Source organism: Myodes glareolus, chromosome 20 (assembly GCF_982192425.1).
Source record: "Myodes glareolus chromosome 20, mMyoGla1.1, whole genome shotgun sequence".
Lineage (NCBI taxonomy): Eukaryota > Metazoa > Chordata > Mammalia > Rodentia > Cricetidae > Myodes > Myodes glareolus.
In genome coordinates this window covers 42,740,717-42,763,936 of record NC_142045.1, presented here as the reverse complement: position 1 = coordinate 42,763,936, position 23,220 = coordinate 42,740,717, and the positions used below count along the sequence as shown (strand labels likewise).

At 44.5% G+C, this 23,220-nt stretch overlaps 1 protein-coding gene and 1 non-coding gene across 4 annotated transcripts in view; one reads left to right on the top strand and one right to left on the bottom strand.

The window, feature by feature from the left end:
* Positions 1–13,142: 13,142 nt before the first annotated feature.
* Positions 13,143–23,220, top strand: part of Intu (inturned planar cell polarity protein) — a 75,874-nt gene continuing 65,796 nt past the window's right edge. For 2 of the 3 annotated variants that reach the window (XM_087899517.1, XM_087899516.1), the window contains exon 1: positions 21,915–22,153. In XM_087899517.1, coding sequence (XP_087755643.1) covers positions 22,008–22,153 — 146 coding nt within the window. In that variant the 5' untranslated portion in view covers positions 21,915–22,007. Of the gene's footprint in view, positions 13,553–21,914; positions 22,154–23,220 lie in introns of those variants that run through there. The other variant, XM_087899518.1, reaches the window with a different exon arrangement.
* Positions 16,345–16,535, bottom strand: LOC125394229 (U2 spliceosomal RNA). The gene has a single exon (XR_007230135.3). It is a non-coding gene; the product is annotated as a U2 spliceosomal RNA (small nuclear RNA).

The window sequence follows — 23,220 nt, the reverse complement described above, 5'->3', positions numbered from 1 at the left end:
CGAGATACGCGCGTTCCTAAAAGCCCCACGCTGTTGCTCTCTTCTTGCTTAGATTAAGCAGGACACACTATCAAGCTATTTCCTAATAATGCCATGCGTGTCACAATTGCCTAAAACATAAAGAACAAAATTAAGTGCTGTCACGTTGTGTTTCGATTACAAAAGAATAATTCATGCAGGATATAATATCATTGAGATTGTGGCCTCAAAATATAATTGGGGAGATAAATTAATAATTTTTTAAAAAACTATGAAAGAACACCAGAAATTATTAGAGAAAAAGTATTATTCATTGCTGTCTACAGACAAAGAAGTCTGTCTCCTTTGGCTCTTTGCTTCTGTGGTCAGGCAGTATGAAATGACCCCCCCCTTTTCCATTGTTTTTCTGTTTCCTACAGGTCCTTCATCCAATTTAATTCATATTTATTCCATACTAACCTTCCAAAGGTGATTAAAGGACCTAATCTTTATTATTAAATGATCCATATAGCTTACGGAACAAAGGGAAAGTAAGGACAATAGTTCTACTTGAATTGTTGATTTAGAATATCTTGAAGAAACCTCTGAGTCAGACTTGGTAGCTCACACTGTGAGCTCAATACCTAGGGGGTAGAAGCAGAAGGAATAGGCGGCCAAGTTCTAGGACAGTCTAACCTGCAGAGGTGGGTGAGGGGAGTGAAGGTGGGTGAGGGGAGTGGAAAGAGAATCAGGTCTCTTAGTATATACTGCAAAAAAATCCTAATAAAAGATTAAAATACCTGTTTGTTTTCTTTAGCCAATAATTTTATAAAAATAAATTATCACTAATAATAAAACCTTCTGAGGCAAATGTGCTTTAGTTTAAATGTCCTCAAGTGGTTGTTTATTATTATTATTATTATTATTATTAATTATTATAGTCTTAAAACTGTGACAGCGGAGAGGCTGGTTCCTCTACCAGATAAAGAAACTGGGGCTAACGAAGGGCATGAGGTTCACCCGGGCCTGAGGGTACTGCGCTCCCGCCAAGTAGGGTCTCTGCTGGACCTCTCCACCCCATGCTGCGTTTGTTTCTGTCAGTCTACATGGTGGCCTGAAGCTTTGTTTCCCTAGGGTCCTGTCACCATGTGAGTGTCAGGAGTTGAGCAAACTGAGAGCACAGTGTGACGCTAGACCCTGCATTTTCCAGAAGTTGTAAGTTACCGTGTCCTTTCTATGGAAAACCGTAACCCCTCATCCCTCCATGCCAACGACAGTGTTCGGGAACAGGACAACGGTGTCAACCCCTTTCAGAGAAAAAGTCCATAGACTCTGGCTCCCCAGAGGAACCACCGCCAGCACTTAGGCTGAACCGTAGTTAACTGTCAGCATGATGCGCTTTGTGTATACAGAGACGACACCCAGGACTCTACCTGCAGTGGTTTCTGGAGCTTCCGGCATCACTGGTATCCCAGGACATGAGCGCTAATAACAAAGCTGTCCAAAAACTAGGCTCTGAAGTCTCGTGTCTTCACATCCTCATTTTTCACGTGACTTTCAGAAGGGATCTCACGTTAGTCTGGGGTCTTAGAGAGGCAGATACCAAAGAAGGAGTTAAACGTCCAGTACAGCTTTCCTAAGTGGGAGACAGTGTCCTCCTGTCTCCCCAGGGTGTGTTCTGTGTCTGGCATCCTGGGCTACGTCCTTGGGGGCTGCAGCCTGCGGGAGGCATGGACTAAGCAGGAACCAAAGGACGACAGGATTTCAGAGCCCAGAAGTGGGACTTTACTGTCAGGAGTGATTTCCCCACCACAGACAGTGTGAAGGGAAGATGGAGAAGTTTCTAGAACCTTCCAACGTTAAAAGTAAGATCCTTTTTTAAAAAATTAGATAATTCGTAAAACGGACAGATTCCCTATAATTCAGAAACAGTATCAATGACTTTGCTCCTGGAGGATTCCGAAAGCCTTTCCAAACCAAGGAATATAAATTGGGCGATTCTTCTGTTCACCACCAGGTGGCGCTCTTTTGCCTTTTTAAAACTTTTTTTTTTTAATTTGATACAGGGTTAGTTTGACGGTTTGAAAGCTCTTAAATTATCTTTTAAAATCACTTGGATGGCTTCCCTTCGTATTGGCAACTTTTATAAACCTGATTTCGCCCAAATTGCTACAGACTGATCAAATGGCAAGGTTATTTTTCTTTAAAAGCCACCAAGACTAAACATAATTAAATCACTAAAATAAGGTCGTAGATAACGCTGCTTTTTAAATTAATTTTTTAGGCTAGCATAAAAGGTGATGAGTTCCATCATGAAAGTTCCGTGTATGTACGCCCTAGTCCTTTGCTCCTACTCTTGCCCCTCCCCAACTCTCTGCACCCAGGTCTGCCTTCCCCTAGTTGGCCCCCACTTCATAATACTTTTTTTTCAACAAGAAGTTGGAAAAAAAAACATTTAATTCTCATATTCAGTAGCTACTGAAAACACTATCCCAAATCTCCCACTTGCTCCATAATTATTTTCCATTCATCCAAAATGCATCCTGTATAGGAAATATATTGCTTTAAACCAGACTTGAGGGTGTGTGTATGCGCATGTATGTGTGTGTGTGTGCATGTGTGTGTGTGTGTGTGTGCATGCTCATATGTGCATTGTGTGCTTGTACCTGTGTGTAGGGGTGTGTGTGTGTGCACGTGTGTACACTGTGCATGTGTGTGAGCGTGTGCCCATGTGTATGCATGCACAGCACTGCTTTGTGGGCAGGGTAGTGGCACTGAACTCAGGTCTTTGTGCTGTTGAGGGATGCGCTTTTTGATTTAATTTTCTCCTGTTCAAGAACAACATTTTTAAGAACCTCTCCGCATCCTTCCCCCAAAGAAGGCAGCACACACAACTAACACTGTCTACAATGCAGACTGCGGCCTTGACCAGGGGTTTGTTCTGTGCCCGCGCTAAAGGGAGCTTTCATTGTCATCCCAGGAAATTTTTTAAAAGAATTTTATAATAAAAATGGGAAAACATAATAATAAAATCAGTGATACAGGCGGCAGACCTGCTAAGGTCTATAAGAAATTCAGCTCTTGCTTTCACATATTTAATAACTGCACATATTCCGAGGTAGCGTGTGAGATGCCGTCGCCTGTGTGTCGTCTGCTTCCCATCTCTGTGACAAAATCCTGACCAAAAGCAACTTGGGGAGGAAGGGTCTGGGGGAGCTGTAGCAGGGGAATCCGACAAGCAAGAAGTTACCCTCTACCTGAGACTCCACAGAAGAGGAGTGTGGAACAAAACATTAAAAACAGGGTTTTAAGAGGAATGTTGACTTTACGAAGAACGGCAGGTGAGAAAGAACATCAAATTCTGAAAAGTGAGAGTGTGTCAGCCCAGCTACAACAGTGCTCCAGGGCTCAGGCGAACCTCACAGTCTGCTTTCTGTCGCTGTAATGAAAACACCATGGGCAAAAACAATTTGGAGAGGAAACAGTTTACTTGGCTTACAGCTGGGTAAGCCAAGGCAGGAACCTGGAGGCAGGAACTGAAGTAGAACCCTTAAGAGTTTACTGGCTTGCCTCCCATGGCTGTCTCAGCCTGCTTTCTCAGACCAGCCAGACCCATCTACCCAGGGCTGGCCCCACCCACAATAAGCTGGGTCCTCCCGCATCAATCAGTAACCAAGAAAATGCCCTTCAGACATGCTTACAGGCCAATCTGATAGGGGCATTTTCTCAATTGAGGTTCTTCCCAGATAATTTTAGGTGGTATCAAGTTGACAAAAACTAATCAGGATAAGGAATGTCAAAGATTGGAAGGACCTGTGAGAACCAGATTGCCAAGGGTCTTTCAACAAAACTAGAAAGTCTTCATTTACTCCAAAGATCATGGAAAAAAATCTACAGTGTGAGTTACACGGCGAGGATATGATCACCAGCCTGAGAGTGCTCAGCACCCAAAGGAGCAACTCGATGGCGAATCAGGAATGCCTGAGCAAGACAAACTGATTTGACAGGACCCATTTGGTTTTTCAGAATCATTAAAATAATAGCATCCAGTGGCGGTGTGATCGCTCAGCAGTTAAAAACAACTGACTGCTCTTCCAGAGGACCCAAGTTCCACTCCCAGCACCTACATGGTAGCTTGCAAGCATCTGGAATGCTGGTTACAGGGGACCTGACGCCCTCTGCTGGTCTATTGTAGGCACTGCATGCACATGGTGCACAGATGGAGGCATAACACCTATACTCATAAGCTTAAAACAATAACAGTAATAGTGAGAGGCAGCACCCAAGCTCAGGGCAGTGACTTCATTTCAGTGAGCTTTCCACCCTAAGTCCTTCCGAAAAGTTTGGGCCTCTCTCTTACTGGTAAAAGACTCAAGCTCTCTTACCCCACACCCTTTAAGTAGATTGATTCACTGTATTAAAAGAAAGCGATTTCAATATTTCAGTCTCTGAAAAAGCCAATCATTAATTTGATAAATATATTTCTAGCCAGGAAATTTCAAGTGGGAAGCAAGTGTGACTTATTTCATGCTTGGGTGATTCAAGAACTCCTGCTCTGTGGACCCAAGAGGCCTGTGCTCCATAGTGGATGGTGTGTGCGAAAGCTCCCATGCACTTCAGAGCATCAAGGCATTCATCTGACATTTTGACCTGAAGGTCTTTTCAAACATCACAAACTTTGCTTTTAAGTCTAGTTTGAGCACAAATAATCATGACTTCCTTAAAATTGAACAATGTCTGTGAGAGTCTCCTCTTCCCAGTTTTTAAATCGCCTACCATCTTCAGCTCATTTTCCTGTTATAGCACCAATGGGAATTGAGTGAAAGGTTTCCTTGCATGCTAAACTCACACACACACACACACACACACACAGACACACACACACACCCCTCCACAGCAACATACATGAGTCAGTGGTGTTAAGAGAAAGAATCAATACTATCTTCCACCCAAAGAAAGCTCCTGCTCACACCCTCTGAACTCCCTTACCCCCCGAAATGTCAGACACCCACTCCCTGTACAGCCAGTGCCTCGCCGAAGGTTTAACCCTTAGTTATGAGAATGCATCACCCTACTGTTTACCACTCCTGTATGTCATTAATGGTTCCTGGGCCTTCAGAGAATGGAAGCGCTCAGCAAAGGGGAGGAGACGCAGCTTTGCAAGACTTCCCCACCCATCCCCTCCTCCCACACTAGTTCCCAGTCACCTTTCATCTGGGTGTGGCCCCGAAGGCCGAGTGGGAGGTGGCTCTCCCCACTGTGAAGCAGCTCTTCAGGAGCCGAGCGGCTCACACAGACACCAAGAATTCAAGGCTGATCAAAATGTATGCGCTCCTGTGCACTGAGACAGACTCTGTCAATCCGGGAAGAAGCACCTAGCTTCTATCACTCATATCTACATAAGAAAGGGGACTTGAGAGTGGGTACAGGCTTTGACCTTAGATAGGAGGTGGGAAGGGAGCAAAAGGAGGTGGCAAAAGGGCAGGGCGGCACAGAAGCAGAAAGTAGGTTCCTGGGGGAAGAAGAGCACGAGGCGGCAGAGAGGGCCAGAGAAACAAGACAGATCTTGTTTGAAAAACTGCCACAGTGAAACTAATTATGTGTATGTTGATTAAAGGCAAATTAAAAAGAAGCTGGGGGGGGGGTCATCAGTAACCCTTTATGCCACTGAACTGACCCCCGGTTGCTAAAAGACGAGGTGCATGACAAGCCCCAGAAAGGGTCAGCAAAAAGCCCTTCCCACTTATTTTGTTCTAAAACTTTACACACAGAAAAGTTTTAGATCCAGTCCAAATCACATTATCAATCATATATATAACACCCGCTCTTCCTCTCTTTCTTTCCCTCTCTCCTTCTCTCCTCTTCTTCTTCTTCTTCTTCTTCTTCTTCTTCTTCTTCTTCTTCTTCTTCTTCTTCTTCTTCTCTCTCTCTCTCTCTCTCTCTCTCTCTCTCTCTCTCTCTCTCTCTCCCTCTCAGTTCTAAAGATGAAAACCCCTAAATGATGTTCATTAGTCTCTAAATGGTGCATCAAGAGAATATTAGACTGTGGAGATGTGGGTGCTCCGTCTTGGACAGCAGTGCAAATAGCCTTAGACAGACAGACAGAGTTTAGTGCATAAGAGCTAAGAGTCAACTCCTGAGAAAGATGGGGACTCTCAGTCCTATGGGCAGCTGATGATGGAACCCCCAACTCCCCACCCACCCCCAGGTAGGAAGATGGAAGAGGAGCCTTGCATGAATGCCTTGAGAAGTGTTTCTAAAGGTTAGCACAGTAACATGTTCTCGAGAATATTCATTAAACGGGGCGTGGTGACATGCACATCCGTGCTCAGCACTTGGGACGTGGAAACAGAAAGATGGCCAGTTTGATGCTAAAAGAAAGGGGCTTGGAGAGAAGGAAGTAGAGAGAAAGAAAAGGAGGGGAGAAGGAAATGAAATATTGGTAAAGCCAACGGTAGGCATGAGTGGAAAATCCAGAAATGCTAAACTGTGATCAGCTTTCTGTGATGGTTAACTCCACTCGTCAGTTGCACAGGACCGAGAATCCCCAGGAGACACACCTTTGGGGTCTGTGGGGAGTTTCTAGTTGGGTTAAGTGAGGTCGGAAGGTCTGCTTTAATGAGGATGGCATCATTCCATGGGCTGGGGTCCCAGACGGAATGAAAAGGAGAAAGTGGGCTGTGCTTCCTGGTGCAAACGCAGTGTGATCAGCTGCCCCATGCTCCTGACACTGTCTTGCCTGGCATGGTGGACTGGGTACTATCAACCTGGGAGACAGCATACACTCTTGCTTCCTTAACTTGCCTTTATCAGTTATTTTAGCACAACAACAAGAAAATACAGTCTTATAAAAAAGACACTCTATTACCAGTATGTCTAGCAATGTCTGAAAGAATATACAGACTTAGAACATTAACAGAAAAAAGTCTTAACTAGTTCAATCCTGAATACAGATGCATTCGTATTACTTAAATATTCCTCTGCATCCACATGACACAGGTGCTGTGTCTTTCTTCTTCCTTCTCCTCATTTCCTATCTTCACTTGTTGTGGAATATTAGTTGAAGATGTGTTATATTTCATTTATGCTGTGGACTATTTGTTTAATGATGCAAGGATGTGTTACATTCTTTTATGTTGCAATTGTTTAACTCTGTGAAGCCGTGTTACTTTGCCTGCCTAAAACACCTGATTGGCCTAATAAAGAGCTGGACGATCAATAGTGAGGCAGGAGATAGATGGCGCTGGCGCACAGAGAATAAATAAGAGGGGAAGAGAGGAGCAAAGAGTGAGAAAAGGAGGAGAGAGGGCACCAGGGCCCAGCCACCCAGCCAGCACGAAATAAGAAGGAAAGAAAGAGATATAGAATAGAGAAAAGTAAAAGCCCAGAGGAAAAGGTAGACCGGATAATTTAAGTAAAAAAAAAAAGTCAGCTAGAAATAATGCTAAGGCCAGCATTAATAAGTAAGAATAAGTCTCCGTGTGTGTGTGTGTGTGTGTGTGTGTGTGTGTGTGTGTGTGTGTGTGTCTGTGTGTGTGTCTGTGTTGTGGGGGTGGGGTAACTGGGTGGCAGGCCTCCCAAAGAGTAAAAAGTAAAAACAAAACAAAACAAAAAAACTACATTCACTATTCTGTAGTGAATACCTGGCACTCTGCCAGATGCCCCGCCACTCTGGTGTCCCCCCACTGTAGTGCAATAACGGACCTCAGATGCACAGGTAAGAACCCATGCTCTCTTGATAATTGATGGCAGCATATACTCGTCTTTAGACTAAAAGGTCCCTCCTCGCTAGTGTCATTAAAAAGAAAATAGAGAAGTGTGCTTTGTAGATGACAAAATCTGAAGAAAGTCGACCTTCAGAGGTAAACTGTAAAGATTAAATCAAGACACTTCTGCATTTTTTGTTTGTTTGTTTTGGGTTGAGACAGAGTCTCTCAATGTAGGTTTGGCTGTCGGGGAACTCACAGAGATCCACCTGCCTCTGCACCCAAAGAGCTGGGATTAAAGGCGTGCACCAGCACACCTGGTATTCGCTGCAGTTTTTAAGATCTAGATTTCTACATATATGTTGTCTTTGTATCGGAAGGGCAAAATCGCATCCAGCGCGTAGAGAGAAGTCAGGGGGTAGGACGTCTCCATGCTTTCATTTTCCTTTACTGTGCTGGGGATAGAATCCAGGGCTCCTCGCGTGCTACCCGGGCAAGTGCAGCACCACTGAGCACTGGCCATTCGTTGCCCTGTGCTGCATGCTCTTCCTAAGGCACAGAATACACAGATGGCCTCTGCAGTCATGCTGCACAGCTGAGCCAGCGTGCAGACAGGAGTTCTGGAGAAGGGCTTTGGAAGTCTCAAAGCACTCAAGCTGCATCTGTTGGTGTTGTGGCTTTGATTTAATATTGGTCCCCATTGTGCAGCCTTCTCACCACCTGTTAACACCTCTCTTGAGAAACCCCTCTGGCAGAGAAGTCCATGTCCAACTAGTAAACTTCTGCCCAACTCCCTCCTCCACCACCTCCTTCTACTTCTTTTCTACATCTCTCTTTCCTCTACTTCCCCTCCTATTAAGATGAATTGTCTCTCTATACCCCAGCCTGTCCCTGAATGATCTGCCTGCCTCCATCTCCTGAGTGCTGGGATTACAGGCATGCACCTCCACTCATAGGTTTATGAGCTTCTTCCGGTTCAGCTAGGTGCTGTGGAGCCTGTCTTTAATCCCTCCTCATCTTCATTTGCTCTTTCATTCAGGAAGCATCCATTCTTCATCCTGCTTACGAATGACAGCCAAGATCCTCTGCTGTAGCCATGTAACAACCTTCACTGGAGAGAATCACCTAAGCAAATATCCTTTCTGGGTGCAAGGACCCGTCCTGCTCGCTTTGATTCAGGATGGTACTGCAAGATCATCCCCTGATAAGGACACAGAATTGGCTGAACATTTGTTGAGACCGTATTATAGTTTAAGTGTTTCTCCTGCCCACGTGAATCCTTCATGCCCATCCTTCATCCCCCTTCATTTTCCAATAAACTTCATATGTGGAAATCTCCATCTCAGAGGCAACTTCTCAAAGGGTCTGACTGCCTTTGCTTCTTAATTATAAATGTGTCTTTGTAGAAAGTCCTGATCATAACCTCGGAAGATAGGTTGAGTTGAGAAGTCTATCCTGCGTGAGAGTCTTTCTGCCAGTAGGTTGATTTGAGGAATCTGTTCCACATGAGAGCCTTTCTGGCCTCTGAAGGAAGTTTCTGTGTGTTTGGGGGCAAGAGTCCCAACCTTTATGGTTCAGGAAAAGAAAAAGAACCAGAACCAAAAAAAAAAAAAAATGCAAGAACAGGGAACCCAGGAAAGTGTGGTGTGGAGAAATTCATGCCTGCCCTGCAGCTGCCAAGCACAGCTAAAGCTATTCCTGCCCACAAGCCAACTGGGTGGTATCTGTTCCATGGGCAACTTGCCATCTGCACCCCTGAAAATGCCCCGTGTTCGTTTTCTCTTGATACACAAAAATACACTAACTTTGCGCACTGAACAACTAGGTCAGAAGTCTAGCGAAACTGGGGGTTCTGCTTAGGATCTCACAGAGCAAAGTCAATCTTTCCGTGGGGTTAAAACATTTAAGGATCAGGCGGGTAGAGGGGCTTCCGAGCTTACGCAGGTCGTTGGCAGAATGCACTTGTTTTGTGGCTGTGAAACCTATGTCCCCATTTCCAGGCTGGCACTCAGCCAGCTTGCACTCTCTGCTGCTAAAGCTACTCCCGTGAAGCACTCTGCCCGCAGGCCACCACAGCTCCACAGACTTCGGCTCAGGAGGCTCTCTCCACCTGCACTGGCTAACCACCAAGCACCAGGGATCCACTTACCTCTCCCCCGTGCTAGAATTACAAGCAGGCCACCCAGCTGTTTTGCGTGTGTCTGAGCAGCAAGCTCCCAGTCCTCATGCTGGCAAGACAAGCATTTTACCGATGTAGACCTCTGTCCCAGCCCCTCGACTCTCTCTGGCCATCGGTCACACAAAGCTCTCGCGCTTCAGGACTCTCGCAACTAGGTCTCTCTTACAGAACAGTCTCCATATCCCACAGCCACCTGCACTGTGAGGACCAGTGTGCTAAGTCATTGTGCTTTCAATCTCTATGGATTCCAGTGTGATATCTTTGGAGAATGTTCAGAAACCCTGCTTATCACAACTCTCAAAAGGCCTGGAAAACTCTTTATGTTTGATACTCTGATCAACCTCTTCCTCTAGCCCCAAGGGTTCACCTTTCCTGTGCTTTCCTCAGACCTCTGTCTTGGCTCCTGTCATGGCCGGCAGATGATCCTGACTCCCATTTCACACATGGAAGAAGCTAATTGTGCTAACTCCCCTGGACTCACACCAAATAGGTGCTGCGCGTCAGGTGCTTGAAACACCAGAAGTGTATCTCTCCATTGTTCTGGAGACCTGAAGCTGTTAGGAGGACCCTGACCCCTCGGGGATTGTAGAGGGTGCTTGGCTCCATGCCTGTCTTTTGGTGCTGCCGGCCATCTTTGGTACTGTTCCCCGCTTCAGTGCAGTCACTGACTGACCCCAAAGACTCATGTGTTTCAGGCTTGGCCCCCAGGGTGGTGTTACTGAGGAACCTCGACCACATGAGACTCTACTAAGTCATTAGAAGAGAGCCCTTTCAAGGGACCATGGGTCTCTTTCTCCTCCTCCTCTGCTTCCGGGTGACGAGGCGAGGGATTTGCTTACCCAAGTGCCTGCGGCTACTCATATCAGACGTTCCTAAAGGCAGTGTGCATGCCTGCTCATCAGATGGGGCCATCTGCTCTCCATGGGTCTTTCATGGTAGCGACGGAAAACTCACTACCGCACATACAGATTTGTCACTCTATATCTACTGTCCAACAGTGCACTCTCTCTCTCTCTCTCTCTCTCTCTCTCTCTCTCTCTCTCTCTCTCTCTGTATTGTCATGCTCCTTTCATGTGTTTTTTGTTCCTGTTCTTTTATTTTTATTTATTTTATTTATATTGTGAGTGTGAATGGCTGCCTGTGTATCTATGCACAAGTGTTTTGCCTGCGTGCATGCCTGTGTACCTAGTGCAAGCAGGGATCAGAAGAGGCTATCGGATCCCCTAAAACTGGAGTTACAGATGGTTGTTAATCACGTGTGGGTGCTGGGAATCGAACCCAGGTCCTCTACAAGAACAGCAAGTACTCTTCACCAATGAGCGATTCCAGTCACTTTTCTGTCTTATTAACCCCCCCCCGACTGATTAAATAACACCCTAGTTCAGTATAATGTCATCTTTGCTATATGTTAAAGACTATTTCGAAATTAGGACCCATTAGGGTACTCGGGCTTAAGAATTCCATTATACATAGGGTGACATAAATCAAGGTATGACAGCATCAGAGACCCCAATTCCATGGCTAGCAAAGGACAGTGAGATCAATGATCCGCACTGACGACTTGACTACATTTAGAATCACCATGGAAACACAACTCTGGGCATGTCTGAGGTGTGTTTCCTGGAAACCTGGAAATGAGAAGGAGAGACTGTCCTGGGATACGGAGACCAGTAAGAGGACAAAGCGAGCTGAGCATCACCCCCACGGCCCTCTGCTTCCTGACTGGAACGCCATGTGACAAGCCACCACAGGCTCCCATTGCCGTGCCGTCCTCCCCAACCATCAGCCAGAATAAACCCTTTCCTCTTTAAACTGCTTTTGTGGGGTCTTTTGTCATAGCGAGGAGACAAATAACGAATACAAACTGATCATACAAATTTGCATCTTGAGTATTTACATAAATTTGAATTAATTATTTTATCGCCATCAAACATTCTATTTAAATTTCATATAATTGCACTCTATGAATTCAGATCACATTGAATTCTATGAATTCTATGAATTCAGATCAGATTGCATGAACGAGCATTAAAAAACATTCATTATTGAAATTTATCTTTTAGATTTTCGTTCTGATAAATTATACTTTTATAAGCATCACACTCTCTGTTTCCTTCCTCGGTACTCGGCGGAAGAACACCAGGCAAGTGTGCAGAACAAGCCAAGGAAACACTGCAGGCAGCAGAGTGGAGTAGAGGTTTCTATGCCTTCCGATGAAACCACTCTCTTTCACTCTCTTCACCCACTTAGCAGCCAGAACAAGAGAAACTCTCCCAGGAGAAAAACAACCTACACGTGATGACTTGGCTACAAAGCAAGCGAAGTTCCACCTAACCAGGAGTATAAAATTAATCTATTATCAATTACAATTAGTCTGTGTCTACGTCATCACCGATTCGACACATTTGAAAACGTCTTCCAATTTCTCCATCCCTTCTCTCTACCATTCTATCTGATTCTGACGGATTCAGAACAGATCCTGACGTCTCTCGTGGGTCATTCCCCCATCCCCAACCCTCATCCCCCATTGAACATTAAGCTAACCTTCCATTTCTCCTTCCTTTTCTCTCTTCCTCCCTCCCCCTCCCCTGTTAAAGGGTTTAAAGTCCCACCCACAGGGGCATCTGCCTCCTCTTCCAGCTTACTTTCTCAGTCTTCAGCACAGTCACAGGGCCGGCTCATTTGTCTCCCAAGAACCTCCCAGCCTCCCTCCCTCCCTCCCTTCCTCCCTCCCTCCCTTTCTCCCTTTCTCCCTGTCTCCCTCCCCCTACTCGAACCCCTACCACGGGTTGCAAGGGTACCTGTTGCTTTGAAACCAAGGGACAACTGAAAGCAAGTACATTTCAAAGCTATTTCCCAAGGAGTATAAAGACTCCATGTCAGACAGGCCTGTGCCCACCCTTCACACTGTACTCACTCATATATGGTTTCTTGTTTAGTTTTTTGCGTGTTTGTTTCGGGACAGGGCCTTGCATGTAGCCCTGACTGACCTGGCTCTTCTTATATAGAGCAGGCTGGCCTCCAACCGGTAACTATCCTCCTGCCTCAGCCTCCCGAGTACAGAAAAGAAGAGCACCACCGACCCAGCTTGCATATGGTTAAAGGATTTAAAGTCCCACCCATAGGGGCATCTGTCTCCTCTTCCTAACTTACTTTCTCAGTCTGCGGCACAGCCACAGGGCCGGCTCATTCGTCCCGCAAGCACCTCCTCCTGCCCGGCTCGTTGGTGGCCTCAGGTGGCCGCGTCCTGCCCTGGGGCGGTGCCTGGACACTGGTGTCCTAGACTGGGGCCGCCTGAGGTCCGTGAACTCGAGGTGAGGCACGGAGCGCGCACTTGGCGGCAAGAGAGTGCCCCTGAAGCTGGGTGCCTGAAGAGGTCGCGGGAACCCCAGGTGCAGAGAGGGACTGCGAGGCACCCAGGCCCCGGGGATCCGGGGGACACCACTAGATCGCCCACCTTCAGAGACCTCGCGATTGCTCCCCCTGGCGACCCCGGGACACAGGGACCCCCAGTGCCACCTGGGCATTCGTGTCCTTTATCCAGGACCCTAGTGGAGCGGGGGACCCGCTGACATCCTCCGCTGCCCTGAGACTCGCCATCGCGGCGGCTCCCCACGGGCATGTTTCAGGGGGGTAAGAACAGCATTCCCAAGCCTGCGCCCCGCAACCTGGAGGACCTGGATTCAGTGCAGCGCGTCCTGCTACACAGGTCAGTGCAGGCTCCCAGGGTGCGGCCGGGCTGGGCTCAGAGGCGGGGTTCGCCTAGGTGCAGGGCTCCCCTCCCGGAGTCTGTGCTGTCCAGGGTCGCAGAGACTCCAGCCCCACACCAATAGGCTCGGTGAGGCTCCAAGAGGACCATGTGTAACCAAAGCTGTTTCTCAAGACGCTCTGCTCTTTCTGCGGGGAGGGGGGGGGGGGGGTTGAGGGAAGCTGAGAACTTTGCCTGGGCTTTGTGAGTTGAGATTAGAAAAAATTTGTTTTAACAAACCTAATTTCACCCCACCCCCTACGCGCTGCGGAACATTACACAACACAGGAGTTATTCTCCTAAGGAAGAGAATCTGAACTTTTTCCATCAGCGTGTTCAACCCTGTCTTTTATGCAAACCAGACTCACAAAGATTAAAACCCACGCTGAAGGCGATGAGTTTATTGGTGAGAAAGGAATCCACGCGGTGCAACTTGACTTGTAGAGTGAATGGCTGAAATGCATGACAGTTAATTTTGCTGACTGGGAAGTCCCGATCTTATTGAGATATGATGGGAGGGGGACTCGCTAACACGTAAATGAAGTTTCTCTTGAATACGTTTGCTGTGAGGACGGGTAAGCCAGCTTAGTAAATATCTGCCAGGGACGTTTACGTGAGCTCTCTCATCTGCAAACGTTTCAAGCGACCCTTTTAAGTCTTTGTACAAAACCAGCTGCAGAAAGTGTGAGGGAGGGGGCATTGTGCAAGGGGTTTTAAAATCGGATTTCTTTGACTCCAGAGCTGTCTTTTGAAACTTGAAATTTTCTGCGCCCCGTTCTGCACCCCGCTAGACAACTGTTGCCATGTCAAATGAAATACTGTTAAGGAGGAGTTAAATTCTCAAGTACAATCCCCCTTGCGTTTGACAGAATTACAACTGAGGAGTGACCCCGAGTGGTGCTCACTGTAAAATCCTTCGCAGCGTGATTTTGGCCTAGCTGGGATGGGAATTTATTTTAAACTCTACAAGACTCCATTGCAATAGAATTTCCTCATATTTTTCTTGTTTGAAATGTCAAATAGTAAAAAAAAAAAAAAAAAGAATCTGAACTGATTAACAATACGGGGCCTCAAAACCAAAGCACAAGCCTGCCTGAATGAAGCAGGGCAAAAGAAAATGTTAAAACTGTTTAAACTGGTGTCTTCAGCCTGGGGGTGCTCATTTCAGAATGAGCATTTCCGGAATACACCTGCTCAGCATTAGACCCAAAAGCCACTCCATCGGCATTACATGTAACTGCTACCATCTGCCAGGGCAGCCCAGAGGGCTCTGAAACACAGTTTGTCAGGACCATGGCTCTTTTTAAAAGACTATCAAAGTCTTCTCATCTTCATATTGCATTGATTTTTCTGTGTTCTATTATTTTGTGCTTTGTTGTCATGTTGTGTGTTTCAAAACACCTGTTTAAAACCTTGTATCCAAGTTTCTCTCTCACTTGATGAGGATATATCTTCACACACATTCGTACTTTTCAAATACCTTTTTGCTGACACATATAAAGGTTTGTATGGATATAATAGAAACACCCTTTAAATCATATCCATCCATTTATTGTCAGTCTCATGAACCAGACCAGTGCATAATCTGTGCTTTAAAGTTGTATTGGCAACATTTCTATGTCTTCCTTTTCGGAACATCTCTTGCTCATGTAGACAACCCCATTTGAGCCCACTGGGTTGCACACACACTCACAGACTCGAAAGTAGGAGGCTGAGAGTTAGAGAAGAAGGGTTTTAGCAGGGAAGGGGTAAGACAGGATAAAGGGGTATTAAATAGCTTAAAATTCATTATATGCACAAGAAACTGTTGAAGAATAAAAAGAAATCAGTAGCTTGTAAGTTATCCGCAAAACCTTGGCAAATTTTTGACCAGGACCATAGGAAACTCAGATTGAAGAAAATAGTGGGCTATTTCATTTTATTTTTATGTTTAAGTTTAAAAGCTGGGTCTCGTGGTTATTGGTTTATTAATTACTTGTGTATTTCCAATTGCAAACATAGTTTTCAGAACCTATAGTACTGAATTGCTTAACTGTTGAGAAAGATACTAAAGCCAAACATGCCAGTGCTAAGATGCAGCGAAGAATTCAGCTGGTCTGCGTTGGGGGCAAAGGTCAGGTTGTCTGAATCAGTAGGAAAGCTCCAGAATTGCTTCTCTCAGTTATCTTCACTTAAGCAAGTTAATGTTTGGGGGGTCATCTTGATTATTCAACGTACTTATATATTAGTATTTTCCAAACATTTTAAAGCAGCTTATGTACGTGGTTAGTGGATTTAATCTTTCCGGAGAAGCATTTCTGGGGCAGAGTCCTGAACAGTGAGACAGTAACTCGTCCTGTAAAGTAGGTGAGACTCACAGCATCAGGTGGCAGCACTCTGTGGACACAATGTCACAGCAAACACTAGGGATGATGTTAGTAATTCCACCTCCTGGGCCCTAAAACAAAACACAGGTGAAAGGCTCTTCTTAGAGACTCCCAGACATTCAGCAAAGTCAGCTTGTCCCGGGCCTAGTGGCTAATATATGACACTGGATTAGAGCCACGGTCTATGGACACCTAAGCCGGAAGACAGGCGAAAATACCGGATGATCTGAAGTTTATACTTTTACCAACAGCAAAAACGTGTGTATGCAAAATGAATCAAGTATGTAGACCTCTCTGAGATAAACGTATGCCCTGTTAATTACAGAGTCCTGTTTTTGTTTGTTTGGTTGTTTGTTTTGGAGGTTTTGCTTATTTGTTTCATTTTGTTTTGTTTGCACCATTCCTGAAGGTACTGCAATACCAGGTTGATGGGTGGAGTGGATGGAGAAGCTCCTATTCCAACTCCTAATTTCAAAACTCCATTTAATATATTGTCCTCGAATAGAAGATGTATCGGATATTAAACTGTTAAGAACAGATACCACACTTGATCTTAGCCAAAAGGCCTAGATAGTTTAGAATATCTTTTTTAAACTTGGAAGTAAAAACTAAAATAAATGAAGATAAAATCAAAAGCTTAGGAAAATGCAGTATAAAATATACACTACGTTATTTTTTAAACAGTGAGACATTACATTTAAGGGTTATCACATTTGAATTTTAGCAACACCATGTGGTGGGTAAATTATTAGCGCTGTCTTCACATGAGAAACCTGACTTTGTCCACATTCAATTTGTCCTTAGGTCTAGACTCAAAGGACACCAATCTCTGGCCAAGGAAAGCACGGCACTTCTGCATTATCCAGCCTTTGGCCATCACTGCAGGGGACTGTGCAAGTTACAATGTCACAGTTTTTTAAAAGGCAGTGCATTGTTTTCAGCACATGTATGCAGTCATCTACTCTTTGCTTCCTCTTTGCTCTTCACCAGTAGGTCGTGGGCCGTCTGTAATTCCCCAGGCTGGGCATTTCTACTTTAAGGGACTGCCAACCTTCTGGTTGGCCAATCCTGGTCTCTGGTGGCAGAACAGCTCAACAAAGGTGTTTATAGTTTGGAAGTAGAGATAGAGAATGAAGACAAGCAAGAATGGATGAAATGGGCTTGGGGCTCGAGGGGTGTCATCTGCTTCAGTTCCTGGGTGACCGAATGGGAAATAATTTAATCCCGTTGTTTGGTTTCTGCAGAAGTGAGGATTGACCCTACAGTCTTATGCATGATAAAGAAGCCTTTTGCCACTGAGCTACCAGCCTGCTTCTAGAGCCTCCTCTGTGCTCTATTCTCATTTAAATGATCTTATCACAATTAAGTACTGTACGTATGAACAAGGGATTCCAATTTCATATGAGGAAATTAAAATTTCAGACTGTAACTTCATTACATAAATTTAGCATTGTGAGTGTCTTTGTATATTGTGATTCTATCTTCAATTTTGAAACGTCACAGTGTTTCAAATATTTATTGACCTATCATCATTTTAAAAATCACCTTAAAATATTTTTTAAAAAATTATTATTGCTCATTTCATAAAGCATATTCCTGTGTTCACACTTAGGGCGATATTGATTAGTTCCCAACAAAGCTCCCTTACATAAACTCATGCCCTGTGGTTTAACTGGACCTCACCTACCGTAGCCCTGCCTTCATTTATCCCTCACTGTTAGCTTCTCCAGCTACTAAATAAAGAGCCCTTGAGCCTGCTAACAATGGTAAATATTTAATTATGTTCTTATCTGGAGTATTTTATGTCTGAATTGTTTGCCCAATTGAGATGGTAATCTATGGAAATTGGGACCTTGTGTCTCCTACATGTTAAACTAAACATTTTTTGGGCTTCAATTTTTATGTGGTCAAAAATAGAAAATGAGGATATACTACAAGTTTTCCTGTGATTTCTAATTATTAAGTCCTTGGACTAACAGAGTATTTTCACAAGGTCCTGAGGCCATTGTCTTTTTCTTTTTCCATCCTTCCCCAACACATACAAGGATATTAAAAATTAATAAAGTTAGAGACATAATTTACTAATACCACATCCCCCCAAATTAAGAATAAAAATAATTGTTGCTATATTGTATGTAGGTCTGTATAAAAGATCAAGCAAGGTCATTACACATACATATTCTCTCTCTCTCTCTCATTAAGCTAACAGATGGAACTTAATTAGTCAAGGAAGCTGACATATGGAGTGTCTACTATGAGGAGTCTTTTATAATATACTTTTATGGAGGATCTTTTTTCTTTTCTTTCTTTTTTTTCTGTGATTCAAGTTTGTGGAAGGAGAGAAGTTTAAAGAAGGGGCAGCTATTCATATCATCATGTCTCTAGGAGACTGTCATTTGGGGGCATTTATGCATATACATATACATACATACACATACATGTATATGCATGGAATATTTGATTGAGTGAAGATAGAAAAAAAGGACTTCTGACTCGGGTAGATGTATCTGGAAGGCTATCTAAAAAGAGAGCTGTTGCTGTGCTGTAAAGTTTGTACTGGACCTGAACAAATGCATCATGGAGAAGCATCAAGAGAACTGCCTAAGTCTACAGAGTGACTCGGTCGACTGACAAGGCTTGCACTAGGCCTTTCACACGAATCAATTCACTATACTCCTAAAAGGCCCGTGCAGTGAATTTACAGAACAGGAAAGTGAAGCTTGCAGAGATTGATGTGCTGGGGGTGTACAGATGTGGTTCTGTGGAGAGATTCAGAGACAGTCAGTTAGGTTCCAACTCACCAAGTGGGAATGGTGGCAGAGTGTTCAAAAGTACCAGCCATCCTGTCCTGCACAGGACTGGGGCAAAACTTAGGGCATCATTTCCCAAGACTTCCAAACCATTCGGGGCCCTCACTTAAAACAGAGATTTGGGAGCTGGAGAGATGGCTCATGGTTTAGAATAATTGTGGTTCTTGCAGAGGACCCAGTTTGATTCCCGGCACCCACATAGTGGCTTAAAATCATCAGTAATTTCAGTTATAGGGGATCCAACCCCTTCTTCTGACTTTCTCAGGTACCAGACATACACGTGGTGCACACATATACATGCAAGCAACACATCCATATACAAAAGGAAAAAATAAATCTTTTTTTTTTTAAAAAAACAACAACACAACAGAGATGAACAGGCTTCTTCTCTGCAGATTCTGATCCCATTGATGTGGGGCAAGGTCTCAAAAACTGTACCGTTACTAAGTTGTGAGTGATTCCTTTTGATCAGACGTATTGGCCACACTTCCTTAATGAGGCTAATACATAATAGGAATGAAGGATCTAACTCCTAGTTGGTACTCAGTTATTTGATGTAGGGAAAAATGTTTCTGAGACAAGGTTTCATGACTCACAGACAAACCTCAACTTCTCTACGTTTTCAAGAATAACCTTGAACTTCTGATCCTCCTACCTCTATCTCCCTAGTGATGAGATTACAAATATGCAGCACCACGGCTGGTTTATTAATGCTGGGGATCGAACTCAGGGCTTCCTGCAGGCTACATAAGCACTCTGCCAAATGAGCTGCATCCCCAGCCAGAACTGGGAAAAGCATTTTAAAGAGTATTCAGAATTTGGACTCTATTCTCTCGTGAAGTAAAACATTATGAGGTTTATGAGCACAATGTAAAATTAATAGATGCCCATAGAAATTATAGACTATTGCTTGGGGGAAGAAAATTAGATATTTTGCTAATGAAAATGTCTTTTATAGGACTGGGGAGATGGTGGTTGGAAGCACTTGCTGCTCTTCTTAGAGAATCTAGGTTAGAGTCTCAGCACCTACATGGCAGCTCACAACTGTCTGGAACTCAAGTTCCAGAGGGGTCTGTGACCCTTTTCTAGCTTCTGAGGGCACTAGGCATCCACTTAGTACACAGATATACTTGCAGGCAAAACACCCACATGCATAACATAAAATATTTTTAAATGTCTTTTACTTTTTATGAAAAAAAAACTTCTTCTAGATTGCTTTAAAAATGAAGAAATGCAGCCAGGCATAGCTGTGTACATCTCTCCTTCCAGAACTTGGGAGGCAGAGGCAGGCCAGTCTTTGTGAATGTAAGGTCAGCCTGGCCTACATAGTGTGTTCCAGCCCAGCCAAAACTGCACAGTGAGACCCTGTATCAAACAAACAAACAAATAACAAACAAATGGCTAACTTATCAAGCAGATGCCTAAAGCATTTTTTTTTATTTTGGAATGAAATCTTAGGCAAATCTGTTTGTTTGAAATTGTAGTGGTGGGAAAGGATATACGTTTTATCATAAATATAATGATTATAGCAAGCCTCTTTAATACAGTGACCTGTCCCTATCTGACAGTAGATCATAAGACACTTGTCATTCCAGAGGGATCCTGCCCCATCCTAGAAGAAAGAAATACAGGAGAATAGATAAACCCAGGCATTGCTGAGTTTTTCTGTGCAACCTGTTAAGCAATCTGGCCGATGTGATTACATTTCCATAAGAACCAAAAAGACAAGGTCCAGAGACCCTCCGGATTGATGAGCTTATTGAAGCTTTCAGAGAGTGGACAATGAAGGACATCACTGAATTTCTACACCCCTTTTCCCATTCCTCACCCTGTGTATCTTTTCATCTAAAGTCTTTGTAATGATGCATAATAAAATGGTAACTATAAGGATTTCCCTGGATCTGTGAGCCACTCAGTTAGATTACTCTAATTTAAGGAGAGAGTTATGGACACCTCATGCTGTAGGCAGTAGACAGGTAAAAACAAGCTGGAGCCTGTGACTGCCATCTTCAAGGGTGAGGCTGGGGCACAGTCTTGGGACTGATCCCCGGACATGTGGGATCTGAGCATCTCTAGCCAGTGTCAAAGTTACTGGATTTGCTGGACACGGCTGGTGTCCACTGCCTGCTTGTGGGGAGACATCTCCATACCTTTTGAGGTCAAAGGCGTCTTCTTTGTTGATTGTGGTATATTAGGAGCAGAAAACCAGTATTTTTTTTTTTTTTTGGGTACAGAGTGATATTAGGTGAATGATCTAGTCATCGTATTTGAACACAATCACTGGGGTCCTGACACCCTGACGGCTTGTCTTCTAACAAAGAGAAGGGAGCAGGACTGTGTGAGATTTCACCATGACCCAGAGTGGTGTACAACCTAGAACACGTCGCTCCCTTCGAGAACTTATCATATAATACTTTCTCACTTGGCTGATCTTAGAAAATGAAACCACAGATAAGGGGACCTGGAAAAGTGACTCCTGAGGAGAAAATGTAGTGTGCTGTAATGCTTAAAGTTCATTTCTTGGTTGACTTTGTTGCCTGCTAGCTGCATAACCATTCGTACCTCATTAAGTTTCAGTTTCTTATTTAATTGTAGAGAACTGTTTACTTCATTCTGTGCAAATACTTAGCATAGTATATGAATTGAGACTGAACGTGATTGAGTTGGCAATGAATGACTTAGTGATAGCTATTATGTACCTTAAAAATACTTGATTTAAGTATTAACAAATCACAGATAAAATTGTTTTTTAAAAACAAAGAACTGAAATATTTGCATTAGCACCTAGGGATGCATGCATGCAAAGGTCCTTTAATCTCTAAGGCTCTGTCAAAACAACAGCAACAACAAACCTGGCCAAATGGAACCCGTCCTTTTGGATCACAATTCTAAAAAAATTAGAAAAAAGGAAACAGGACAAAGAACAAACTGTAAGATACTCGGCCTGGAAAGCAAAAAAAAGAAAAGGGGGGAAAGAATGTCTGCCTCACTCTGTGCTTGGGGAAACGCGCGGAGCAGAGATTGCACAGCCTGTGGAAAGAGTACTCATTGGCTCTCTTCAATGCTCCGCGTCTTCACCGGGAAGCTTCTCTGTCTCCCGGGCAACCGCCGCTTCAGCCAATCGCAGCTGACCATCGGGGTCACGTGGCCCGGCCTGGCAAAATGGCGGTGCGGCTGGAGGTGCGGCTGGCTGACGCTGGGGTCTGAGGGCTTCCACCTGGAACTCTCGCGGTCGTGAAGATGTCGGACCCCGCGTGGCGAGACTCGCGTGGGCGTCCGGCCGAGCTCCCCGGAGACCTGTCCTCACAGGAGAAGGAAGAGGAGGAGGGCGATTCCGACGCCGAGGCCAGCGACTTGGGCTCCTGCTCCTCAGCCAGCAGCGACACGTAAGGCTCCCGGGAATGGCGGGTCCTCGGGATTGCGGGTCCTGGGCCCGGAGCTCGTGCGGGGACGCGGCGCTGGTCTGCTTGCTGCGGTGCCCGCCTCCCGGTGGGCTCTGTGCTCTGTGGAGGATGTCTGTGGTGCTCCTGAACCCTGTCCTTCCGTACCGCCTTCTTACTTGTGACGTGGACTCCGGAGCATTTTTTTTAAAAAAAGATTTACTTTTTATTATTTTTGATTGTGTGTACCTATGTGTCTTTGTATGTTTGTGCACGTGGGTGCAGTGCCCATAGAGACCGGAAGAAGGCGCTGAATTCCTGAAACTAGAGTTTCCAGTGGTTGTGAACCACTGTGTGGGTGCTTGGAACTGAACTCCTGTCCTCTCCAAGAGCAGAAAATGCACCCATCCTCTGAGGTCCCTCTCCACCTGCAGACTTCTGCGTATTTACAAGGGAAGAGACACTACACATGTCGTAAGGCAACTATTTTAAACTATGGAGATGTTTTCCTCTTATGGAAATAAATGGATAGAGAGGAAGTCTCCTCAGCACCTCACTATCAAGACAGCCTCTCTGGCTTCAGAATGAATATTCATGCTATATTTTTTTCTCTTCAAGCCCAGAGCTTTCTATTTCAAGTCAGAATTATTGGTAATACCATGAATGAGTTATTTTGATTCACAATATTTTTTTTCTCTAATCTATACCTGTTGCTGTGGATTAAGGACCTCTTGGAAAAGCCGGTGGTGACTTACAGTGAATGGCTGGCAGTGGAAGCGTTCAGGCCACTGGTCATCCATAGTTTTAGGATAGCATTTTATGTGTAGTTAGAACTAGCAGTTACAGCATCTTCAATGAACAGTATGTAACACTTTTTTTTTTTGTCATTAAAAGTAAGGGAAAACCCTGCTTAAATCCATTCTGGAAGCTTAATAGGGGTAGATTATATTCTTAAAATTTTGAACAAATGTGAGAATATCAACTTTTTTAAGTTATCATTGTCATCTTAAAAATGCTTTAGAAATTTGCTGTTTGTTCTAGTTTCATGGCTGTTTTTGTAATAGAAATAGAAA